The 12,063-nt window shown below is 42.3% G+C and overlaps 1 protein-coding gene and 1 long non-coding RNA gene across 6 annotated transcripts in view; one reads left to right on the top strand and one right to left on the bottom strand.

The window, feature by feature from the left end:
* Window positions 1-12,063, top strand: part of LOC143988789 (uncharacterized) — a 110,965-nt gene that overhangs the window by 6,902 nt on the left and 92,000 nt on the right. The window lies entirely within an intron of this gene.
* The window catches only part of LOC143988787 (uncharacterized), a 76,996-nt gene that overhangs the window by 23,171 nt on the left and 41,762 nt on the right, over window positions 1-12,063 (bottom strand). For all 3 annotated transcript variants that reach the window (XM_077488649.1, XM_077488647.1, XM_077488648.1), the window contains 2 exons: window positions 3,834-3,916; window positions 575-683 (listed from right to left, as the gene is read on the bottom strand). In XM_077488649.1, coding sequence (XP_077344775.1) covers window positions 575-683; window positions 3,834-3,916 — 192 coding nt within the window. The remainder of the gene's footprint in view (window positions 1-574; window positions 684-3,833; window positions 3,917-12,063) is intronic.

Genomic DNA, 12,063 nt, shown 5'->3' with positions numbered 1-12,063 from the left:
CTCTTAGCCGGCCAGACAAGCTGGATATTGTCTGAATATCATCACATGCATTTCTTTTACAAATGATCATTAGCAATTATTTTGATCTGATTACTCTGATGTTTAAGTTTTGGATTTAGGCATTAAATTGCCCAATGGTTTTTCTAAGGTATTCGGATGGTGGGGTCTTTGCCTAATATATCAAATTTTTCCTACTTGCCATGACAATTCTAATTAGGCATCCCCCTCATTAGATTTTGTATTTAATTTGTCAGAAATCTAAAAGGTACAGTTGTTCTTTAACATTAGTTAAACAAAATCAACTGTGCCACTGATAACTACCTCCAATCTGAGTGCTTGATATGAGGCCTCACCCCTTGTCAAAGCACATTGCTGAAGAAAAAAAACACTGTAACAGCAATGCATGCCTGGCTTTTCTTCTAAAAAGTCCACCAAAAGTGAACTTTTTTTAATAGGATTCCATTGACAAAAAGAAAGAAAAAAAGGAGAAGAAAGAATGTGGTATATTGTAATGTTTATTCAGAGTTAAAGATTCTGCTACAAACCTTTCTATGGTTCATGGGCTTTTTCTCACCTATGTGGTGACAGACCCACATCCAGATGGCCCTGACTTTCTCCACGTCCGTACGAGCCAGCTTCAGCAGGGTTCTCACCAGTTCTTCTACTGTACTTGTTGTGCCCACCTGAAAGCATGGACATATTGTCATGTCAAGTGAATAGCACATTGTGGTGACACTACATGGCTAAATTTTTAACTGGTACAGCCTGTATCGTCGTGTTGTTTGCCAAGCTGTGCTTTTATTACACAGAAATGCATGATTTATGTTCACAGGTTCATATTACTAATGCGTAAATCACTGTAGTAGGCACTGCTACTACAGTGATTGCCACTACCTTCTAGGTTCTGTGCCACGCAGCTGAACTGCTGCCTACTGAACCCAGGAGCTTGCGACTGGGGAACCATGCAGAGAACACTTTCTATTTTCTCAATGAGTGCAAAGTGTTCTCCAATTGGATGAGGTGGAGATTGTGACATCACCGCTGCACCCCCTCTTATCCAATCTGGAAAAATGCAAAAAAAATTCCCTGTATGGCCCCTTGCCAAGTGATTGACTTCTCTTTTCACAATACAGCAGGGCAGCCACTTAGCATAGGACCCAGAAGCTAGTGAAGATCTTTGTAATAATGATAGCTAATATAGTGTTTTTTCCAGCTTCCACAGGGATCCCACAGGTATGACACATACCTACTTACATTGTTTCCAGCTGGACCAATGTCCCCGTGTAAACATTGCTATACCTGGAAATCATCTTCAAAGTAAAAAATGTACATGCTAACAAAATACATTGAGGACAGTATTCTAACTTGGATGTAACCCATGTGATGTGGATCTAAAAAACAACAATATTAACCTTTTTCTTGCTAAAGAATTGTAATTCTGTTCAGAAAGTCTTGTGAGTCACATATCTTAAGCAAGTGATTCTCCTTTTTTCAGTTCAACTCTCATTACATTTATCATTTATAGTCCAAATAGAAAGGGTACATGGGAAACTGTAAGCCCTTTTACACACGGTCGGACTTTCCGACAACAAAATCCGTCTGATTTTGTCAGACGGATTTTGTCCGAAACTTGTGTTGCATACACACGGTCGGACAAAGTTGTCGGAAAATCCAATCTTACGTAACGTGATGATGCTATTTTGTTACGACGGGACTACGTTCAGGCTAGTAGCCAATAGCTTTGGTCTAGGAATTTGATCTAAGCATGTGTGGCACTTTGTCCGATCGGAATTCTCTACACACAGTCGGACAAAGTCCGATCGGATCATGTTGTCGGAAAGTTTTATAGCCCAGCTCTAAAACTTTGTCCGTCGGATATTCCGATGGAAACAGTCCGATGGAGCCCACACAGAGTCGGATTATCCAACAACACGGTCCGATCTGACATTTTCCGTTGGAATGTCCGACCGTGTGTACAAGGGCTAACATTTAACCAGGAAAAAATGGAACCATCTTCCTGGTTAGGCAATGGGGCAGATGTGTGATTTACAATTGTAATCTACCAATTGACTTCTAATCTGCTCAACCACTCTGTTGATTAAAAGCTGCTTGATTGGTGGCTGCAGTGCTGATCCTGTGTGTTCTGGCAGCAGGTGAGTCTCCCTGCTGTCAGAATACAATCCATCTAAAATGCGTAGATGGGAGAATCAGTTAAATTTTTTTCTTTCTGCTGAAAAAATCTGAACCATGTATGACCAGCCTTAGTCCCAATGTCTTTTTACACTTTAATAAAAAATGGACCCCCGCTATAGACTCCTGGCAATGCTAGGAATCTTTTCAAAACCAAGATTGTTGTCCCACTGCCATAAATAATCCCTTACAGAACAAACTCTGCTCATACAGATTACTAGTTCTATAAAAAGCATTATATTATAATTGACAGTCTCTGATATTAATTGTCATATGTGACCTTGGTATTGGAATGTTTTCTGCACCGAAGTGATTCAATTGCCTAGGTGATCCTATAGGATGTACAGTGCCTTGAAAAAGTATTTATACCCCTTAAAATTTTCCACATTTTGTCATGTTACAACCAAAATTGTAAATGTATTTTATTGGGATTTTATGTGATAGACCAACACAAAGTGGCACACAGGTTATAAAATCCCAAGCTTTGAACATCTCACGGGGCACTGTTCAATTCATTATCTGAAAATGGAAAGTGTATGGCACAACTGCAAACCTACCAAGACATGGCCGTCCACCTAAACTGACAGGCTGGGCAAGTTGAGCTTTAATCAGAGAAGTATCCAAGAGGCCCATGGTAACTCTGGAGGATCTTCAGAGATCCACAGCTCAGGTGGGAGAATCTGTCCACAGGACAACTAATAATCGTGCACTACACAAATCTGGCCTTTATGGAAGACTGATAAGAAGAAAGCCATTGTTAAAAAAAAGCCATAAGAAGTCAGTTTGTTGTTTAGGAAGAAGGTGCTCTGGTCAGATGAGACCAAAATTGAACTTTTTGGTCTAAAAGCAAAAAGCTATGTGTGGCAGAAAACTAACACTGCACATCACCCTGAACACACCATCCCCACCATGAAACATGGTGGTGGCAGCATCAAGCTTTTCTTCAGCAGGGAGAGGGAAGCTGGTCAGAGTCCTGTTAGAGTCTACAAAGGGCTTGAGATTGGGGCAGAGGTCCACCTTCCACCCTAAACATACAACCAGAGCTGACAATGGAATGGTTAAGATCCAAGCATATTCATGTGTTAGAATGGCCCAGTTAAAGTCCAGACCTAAATCCAATTGAGAATCTGTGGCAAGACTTGAAAATTGCTGTTCACAGACACTCTCCATCCAATCTGACAGAGCTTGAGCTATTTTGCACAGCAAAGCTGGTAGAGACTTACCCAAAAAAGACTTGCAGCTGTAATTGCAGTGAAAGGTGGTTCTATAAAGTATTGACTCAGGGGGGCTGAATACAAATGCATGCCACACTTTTCACATATTTATTTGTAAAAAAAGTTTGAAAACCATTTATAATTTTCCTTCCACTTCACAATCATGTGCCACTTTGCATTGGTCTATGAAATAAAATCTCAATAAAATACATTTACGTTTTACTAGCGTTTTAATAGCAGTACAGCCATTATGTCAGTCAGTGTAACTGAGCAGTAAAATGTTTTCACTTGCCACTTAGCATTGCATTTCTGGTATAACATATCTATATATATATATATATAGCTTGCTGGCATAATACAAGTCAGAATGACAGCCACCACGGAAAGCATAATTATGTATCACATTAGTGAACAGACAGTTTTACTTGCCTGCACAGCATGGGCATCCAGCTTTTCAAAGTTCTTCAAGTTGACAGGCAACGATTTGAGGCTGAATTTATCCCAGGGATAAGCTAAAAAAGTATTGCACACATATATGAGATGCGGATAAGTGAGGGCACAAACATATAGTTAGGTGCTCTTTGATGCTTAATTCGGATAATTAAGTAAATGTAAGCAGAGCTCCAGTTTAGAGGTAAATACATGGGATTTCGGGGGTGTTCTGTACACAATATAGAACAGAAATTAGATATTTTTTTCATTTCTTTGATATTTTTTAAAATAAATTCTAGCTTCATAATGAAATGTTACATACATTTTTTAAGGCTGAACTCCAGGTGTTATCTGTATTGCATACTTGAATTTGTTAGCAGGTCATTTTTCTGCCATATTGAAGCTTGACGCTGAGGGGCTCCCATCCTAACCAGCACTCAGATTATACCTTTGACTTGAGCGGCACATACACTTTTTACTTTTGGGTCACAGGGAGTAATACAAGCCATTACAGTACACCATTGATTTAATTTCAGTGTTAATTGGTGACACTGTTAGGCCAGAGGCCGCATTATACTTCAGAGCCCCACACTCGCATTCATAAAGACCACATCTCTCCTCAGCCGGAGACGTGATCTATTCCTGCCTGTCCCAACACACAACTTCAAAGTCATTTTGAGCAAGTAGTACAAAGCACCCACTTGTCTCCACCAGCTTAACTTGACTCATCACACTATATCATTACTGTATTCAGCCTGTAGGCATAGAGGGAAGCCACTGCATCTTGCAAGGCCTTGCACGTCATGGCTTACAGACATATTACCTAAGGGAGTTCTGTACCGCATCAGGCTGCCATATGGAGACCCTGCCGCTTAGAGAGGTGTGTGAAGTATTTAGCTGCTCTTCACTACCAGAACCTTCTTTACCAGCCACCACAACCACTTCTACTCTCAGCTATTTGCTTCTCCTTCTCACTGTTCACTCCTTAAAGAGGAGCAGCACCTTTAAAAAAAATATTGAAAGCCACCAGCTACAAACATTGCAGCTGCTGACTTTTAATAAATTGACACTTACCTGTCCCAGGGTCCAGCGACGTCGACGGCAGATAACGAGCAATCACTCGTCTCTCCGTTGCACCCGCCGCCATCCTCTGTCAGGGAATCGGGAAGTGAAGCATTGCGGCTTCACTTCCCAGTTCCCTACTGCGCATGCGTGTCTCCACTGGTCCCCACTGTGTCCTGGGAACTGTGCGTTTCCCAGAACACAACGGGGGGGCAGGGCATCTGCGGCTAGCTTGTCCCGGAAGTGGGTGCAGATACCTGGATTACCCAGGTATCTGCACCCCCCTCCCCCTGAAAGGTGCCAATTGTGGAACCCTGGAGGGGCAGAGGGATCAGATGAGTGGAACTTCCACTTCAGGGTGGAGGTCTGCTTTAAAGTGGGGTGACCCCTAAAAAAAAAAAGTCAGCAGCTACAAATACTGCAGCTGCTGACTTTTAATCATCGGACAATTACCTGTCTCAGGGTCCAGCAATGCGGGGGAACGAAGCCCCTCCCTCGTTCCCCGATCCACTCGCGGCGCCGGCATTCTTACTGTGGGCACCCAGCTGTGGCATCACAGCCGGGCACCCACTGTGCATGCACGAGCGGCGCAGGGTGCCGTGATACGCCGCACAGTCACCTGGGACACGTGACAGGTCCCAGATGACTGTGCGGCGCGAGGGGAAGTGATGTCACCAGCCCGGGCACTGAAGGAGGCAGACTACAAGGGACCCCCTAGCAACAGGCATTTAGAGGTGAGTAAAAAATTTCGTTTTTTCCCAATTTTTTTTTTTTTTTATGAATTTTAAGCTATTTTTTTTTTTTTGGTGGCAACACCACTTTAAAGGAGTTGTAAACCTTCATGTTTTTTCACCTTAATGCATCCTTAATACATTTTACTTACCTGAGCCCTGGAACTTGACCCGGCGGGGACACACTGTCTTTCTACCCAGGGTTCTCGGCTCTTGATTGGATAGATTGATAGCAGCGCAGCTATTGGATTCTGCTGCTGTCAATAAAATCCATTGACACGGGGGGTGGGGCTGAGTCATAAATTCATCGGCTATGGATGCCAAATGCTAGACTCGGGAGTGCGCCTGCAAGGTAACCCCCCAGGAGAGAGCTTTTCCTAGGGGGTTATCTGATGTGGAGAGGAGCTGCAAGAGCCAGCGGAGGACCCCAGAAGATGAGGTTCAGGGCCACTCTGTGCAAAACGAGCTGCACAGTGGAGGTAAGTATGACATGTTTGTTATTTAAAAAAAAAAAAAACCCTTAAAATCACTTTAAATTGGACCCTTCTATCATTTTCAGCCAAGGAAGCTGCCATCTTGGCCTCTGTTTGATCTTCAGCTGCCATGGTGTGCTGCACATGTGATCAGTTATGACACCAGCCATTTGATAATTTGACAGTTTGATGAGTGCACAACCAATGTGACAGTTACATGTCAGGAATGTAATTGTTTTTTGAAGCTGTTAAATCAATGGGTTTAGTTCCACTTTAAATATAAAGTTTAACTTTAAAGTAGAACTTTACCCACAACTACTTGGTAAAATATAATGTTCTTTAACAAGGAACATACATTCCACATTAATAATAAGGCTACCAAAATTGGTGTGTGCTGTACATTTTTTCCAGCATTGCTACTGTTACTTCTTGCTGGAGGCTGCCATTTTGCTAAAGCCCAAAGCCCCAGCAGTATATCATAAAGTGAGACCAAACCCATCAATTTTCCGTTACATTCTTGGAATGCTGGAAATGCAAACAAATTTGATTGTGTCCTCAACCAAACTGTTAAATCATCAAATGGCTGGTGTCATAACTGATCACATGTGCAGCACCATGGCAGTTGCAGTTCAAACGGAAGCAGCTTCCTTAGCTGTAGAGGATTTCATTTAAGAAGGTTTAATTCTGCTTTAAAAGGGTAAGTTTACCTTTGTACACTTTTTTTTTTCTAAATTCCAACTCCCCTATACACGAATATAGCATTCATGTACTTTTTGCAAAAGCTTTCATCAAAGCTTTCCATTAAATCTACAGTCACTTTCTTTTCTTGTCCTAATCCACTTTTCCATTAGTAATGTCTTCTTCCTTACAGACTGTAGGTCATGGCACAGGAAGTTGATCAGCTGACCTCATTAGCACACGCCCTGCATCATCCACCCTCCCATTCCCAAGTGCACATTTTTTAAATGACATGCAATCAAGCAGTGATCACCCTTCTCACTAAATACACAATATACAATCAGATTGTATAGTGTATGGCCATCTTTATACACCTAAAATTACTAGTTGCGCTTTCAGTGCCATTAATTGTTTATGGCACACCAAACACAGAAGCAAATACACATTTTTCCATGTGAAAAAAAAAAGGGGTAAACGCTGCAAAACACACAGTAGACAACATGCAAGCCAACAAAATGCCAAAATGCTCCATTAACCACATATAGTGCAGCCAATTGAAATCAACCAGCTGCCCTATGTGTGTCACAGGAAAAATTAGCCACAAAATGTGCGCTCCCACTATGCTAGATGTGAATAGGGTCTGAAAGTGAAATTGGTGCAGTAACACAAGAACAATGAGGCTCCGTTCAGATCTGTGCGTTTCCTTGCATTTCCGAAATGCGCTGCACCAAGCTTCATTCTAAAAATATAGCTCTAAAGCTTCTTTGGGGCAATTGTTTTGTGTAGGGAAGCCCATTCAGGTGGATGGGCTATACCCACAAAAGGGGCCAGCCTGAAGTCATCTAGCAGGACGTAATTTTCTGCCTAAAGTTACACTTTAATGTTCATTCTTAACCACTTCTGCCCCGGAGGATTTTACACCCTTCCTGACCAGAGCACTTTTTGCGATTCTGCACTGCATCGCTTTAATTGACAATTGCGCGGTCATGTAACGCTGACCCCAAACAAAATTGATGTTCATTTTTCCCCACAAATAGAGCTTTCGTTTGGTGGTATTTGATCGCCCCTGCGGTTTTAATTTTTTGCGTTATAAACAAAAGGAGCGACAATTTTGAAAAAAAAACACATTATTTTTTATTTTGGGCTATAAAAAATATCCCCCAAAAATATATAAAAAAATAATTTTTTTCCTCAGTTTAGGCCGATATGTATTCTTCTACATATTTTTGGTAAAAAAAATCACAATGAACGTATATTGATTGCTTTGCGCAAATTTATAGCATCTACAAAATAGGGGATAGTTTTATGGCATTTTTATTTTAATTTTTTTTATATTAGTAATGGCAGCGATCTGCGATTTTTATTGTGACATTATGGCGGACACATCAGACACTTTTGACACTATTTTGGGACCATTGTCTTTTATACAGCGATCAGTGCTATAAAAATGCATTGATTACTGTGTAAATGACACTGGCAGTGAAGGGGTTAATCACTAGGGGGCGATGAAAGGGTTAAGTGTGTCCTAGGAAGTGATTCTAACTGTGGGGGGGGGGCTGGCCTACAAGTGACACAACAGTGATCACTGCTCCTGATGACAGAGAGCAGTGATCTCTGTCCTGTCACTAGGCAGAACAGGGAAATGCTTTGTTTACAAAGGCATCTCCCTGTTCTACATCTTCATGACACCATTGTGGGCATGCAGCGGACATCGAGTCAGCAGGACCCGTGGTCACGGAAACCACAACGGGCACACGCGTGCCCGCAACACTGTTTCTTAAAGGGGATGTACCTGTACGCCCTTTTGCCTACCAGTGCCATTCTGCCAACGTAAATCGGCGTGCGCTGGTTGGCAAGCAGTTATACTCCTAACCCGAAGGGTTAACCATAGCTTTTGCTCCTAACTCCCCAGTCCTTAGGATATACCAAGAATACACTTATCATCACACTTGACTTTCCTTACTTAGTAAACAAGACCAGAAAACTTCTCCTTTTTCAAGAACTTGGTTCACGTGAAGAAATCCTGAATACAGAGGTAGACATAACGGTCACATACAGAACAGTTATTTACATTCAGTTGGCTGTGCTGTCACTACAGTGATAGCCACATTTTTCCAGGTCTTGCTGGTGGTCTGTGTGAGCAACGTCACCTCTGCACAGGTCACTCACTTGGCACTGCTGACATTCACAGAACGCCTTGTGTTTATTTCAATAAATACAAAGCTTTCTCTAATTGGATGAGGTTGAGACTGTGACCTTACTATGCTGCACTCTCCACCAAAACTATGTATATGCAAAACCTGCTTGAAGCAAGTCAAATGCAGGTCAAGGGAGGTCAACTGCTGGTCTAATGCACCAGTCTGATTTTTGTATGATTTCAGAAATTCAAAGCCCATGACATGGGTCTATAAACACATTTCTAAAAGAGTGAGGAAGATTTAGAATATCTGTCAGAATTTTACAGCTAGCTGAGTCCCCATGAGGGAGACTTCCCCTAACCTCCTGTACAGGTGATGGATGTCACACAGAAATCTCCTCTATGGGGAGGTGGGCACAGACAGCATTTAAAACCCGACAGAAACGTTCTCTTTCGCACTCTGTCCAAAGCTGAAACCATTTTGACTGGAGTGAAAATGTACCTGTAGCAAGGTCTCCGTCCTCCTCCAGTCTGAGGGCTTTCAAGGCCAAAGATAGCTGGCATCCTTCAGTATGTAGTGGGTTGTGAGGCATAGTGGGTGCAAACATGGTGAAAGTCATTGGACACCAGACACTTCTTGGATGTAAAAGAGGTTTTATTTCTCTTAACAGTCCTTTTGTATTTTTGGGGGGAGAGAGAGTTAGGGCCAGGACACCCTTAGCAGACTCCGAGACTTCAATAGGAGGACAGCCATGCAGGAAAAGGCCTCCAGCAAGAAGCCACATCTGCACGTGCAGGAATGCTGTCTCTTATGGCAACAGTCTAACAGTTCCTAACACAAGCATTACACAAGTGTTCTTTCAGCTTTACTACAATTTCTTCTTGTAGTTTTTCCATACACTGAGCTCCCGGTCTCTCACTAGACCCTCTGCTTCACTGTCACTGAATCCCTTGAGCTCCTCTAATCTTTACGGGGTATCTTCCTCAAGCGTCACCCCGCTTCTCTGCTGGGTCCCTAGCTTGGCACTCTAGATACCTCTCAAGCTTCACCCACGCTTGGTCCCTAGCTTGACAGAAGCTAGCTTGTCCCTGGTCGACAGAACCATCACTTTTGTTTGGACTGCAAGTTGCAGGCCGAACACTACGTAGCTCTCTTGCTTCTGGATAGCCCCCCAGACAACCTAGCAGCCAGATGTGCCCAGGATTGGGCAAAACGACACACGTCCACCCAGACAGCTGCCCAGGTGGCACATAACATAGATCACCTGACTCTACCGGAATTTATAGGCTCTACCAGCAGGCCAAGGGATTCAAGAAAACCCCTGCCCATTGGCTGAGATATCCCACATACCCATAACCTGCCTTGGGTTGCCCTTTTCATATCTAGTACCACCAAGTACTCAGCTACCTAGTGGTAAAAGAGAAAAGTGCAACAAGGCCAAGCTTAGGGAGAAATCAATAGATCTCTATCAATCAACCAGGATAACTGCTCCTGGCAGGTAAATTTGTGAGGAGCTCCCTGCCTAAACGACAGGGTGCTACATACCCATAAAACGAAGATTTGCTATGTTACGTGGAAGATCTAGAAATGTTAATTGTACCTAAAAAGCACACTAAATATTGTAGCCATTGTCTTAAATTTTTTCAAAAAAATTTAAGAGCATCTCCTGACACGTGATGGTGCCTAGAGACTCCTGATCTGCAGTGTGAAATAATCTAAGGCACAAATACTTCACATTGTCTCATGAGTTTTGGAGTGTAATTTTTTGAGGTCCCTACTGTACTGCTTGCTGAAGAGGAAGCTGTACATGAAGACCTGTAGTGCAAGAAAATCCCTGCCTTTGTTGTATTCATTCTGTTCTGATGCATCTTGATCATTACCCCACCAGTCTATCACCAGTAATCAGAGGGGCAGCTCTAAGATTAGGAAGCAAAGTCCTGCTCGTCTACTAAGATGGCCACTTCCACATGCACACATGGTACAGAAGAAGATGTAGCAAGCCAGTAAGGGCCCATTTACAATAGTGGCTGCTCTAGAAAGCAGCCACTGGTGTGCATTAGGATGACAGTGATGCTGATGCTCTGATCTCAGCACATTTCTTTAAGTTCTGAGTCAGAGCTCTATGTGAGACAGTAGATTGCATTGCACTGCTTTGCACAGGAAAAAAAATACTGCATACAAATATTATTGGCAGGCTAATTTAACAAATATTCCACCAGGTACCCTCACATCCCAAAGGTATATTTTTGAAATCCTCTGCTTCACAATTTTGCTAATCTGTATTTACAGGTACATCTCTAATCAACCTCTTTTACTTCCAACAGCCAGCATTGACTTGTAACAACATGGCTTGCCCTGAACACCCACAAGACCTCAAAGAGATAAGCTCAGTTATTTTCAAGCTTTTACTTCATGTTTTTAGAGGCTCTTTAATGTCTGGCAAGATACCAAAAAGCTAAGGCCAATGTGGCATGTTTATATTTTAAAAGAGATTAAGGTCCTTAACCCGGTAACTATATGCCAAGCAATCTTCTATTATAGGAAAGAGGGATATTTAACAAACCACATACATAAATATATGTAACAGAAAATAGTATCACCATTTGACAGCCAGAAAGGATTTATGAAAGACAGATGTCAAACAAATATACTCTCCCTTCAGGAATAACTGAGTAGAACATTGGACTGTGTTCGCTGGGGATGTGGTATATTTGGATTTTGCTGAAGTGTTTGACCTGGTGCCTAACAGACACTTAATATGTAAACTCAGGTCTACTGATAAAAGAAAAAAAAATATGTGACTGCATAGAAAGCTGGCAGTAAAGTGGACTTTCATCATCCCCATCCACTGTCTTTCATTTTATTGATTTGTTTTGTTGCCCAGGCGAGAATGACATATTAGTTTTCTGCAGCCTCCTGAGATCCCCATGTCCTGCATCCATAGAGACCATGGGGTCATGGGGTACTCTACAGTGCATGTTTTGCACTACATTGTTAGGTAGGGGATGGCTTTCTTAAAGGGAGTTTGTCTGTGTCTCCATGTTTTTTTTTTCAGATTTCCCCCTGATGATGTGCTGTCAAAATAAGAGACAGCTTACCTCCCTGATCACATCAGAAGAAATAGGCAGCATGGGACTGGGTGCTC

The sequence above is a fragment of the Lithobates pipiens genome, unplaced genomic scaffold (assembly GCF_037356315.1).
Source record: "Lithobates pipiens isolate NorthernLeopardFrog02 unplaced genomic scaffold, aLitPip1_a1.2 Scaffold_18, whole genome shotgun sequence".
Taxonomy (NCBI): domain Eukaryota; kingdom Metazoa; phylum Chordata; class Amphibia; order Anura; family Ranidae; genus Lithobates; species Lithobates pipiens.
The sequence above is the reverse complement of the archived record's forward strand: the minus strand, read 5'-3'. Positions and strand labels throughout refer to the sequence as shown.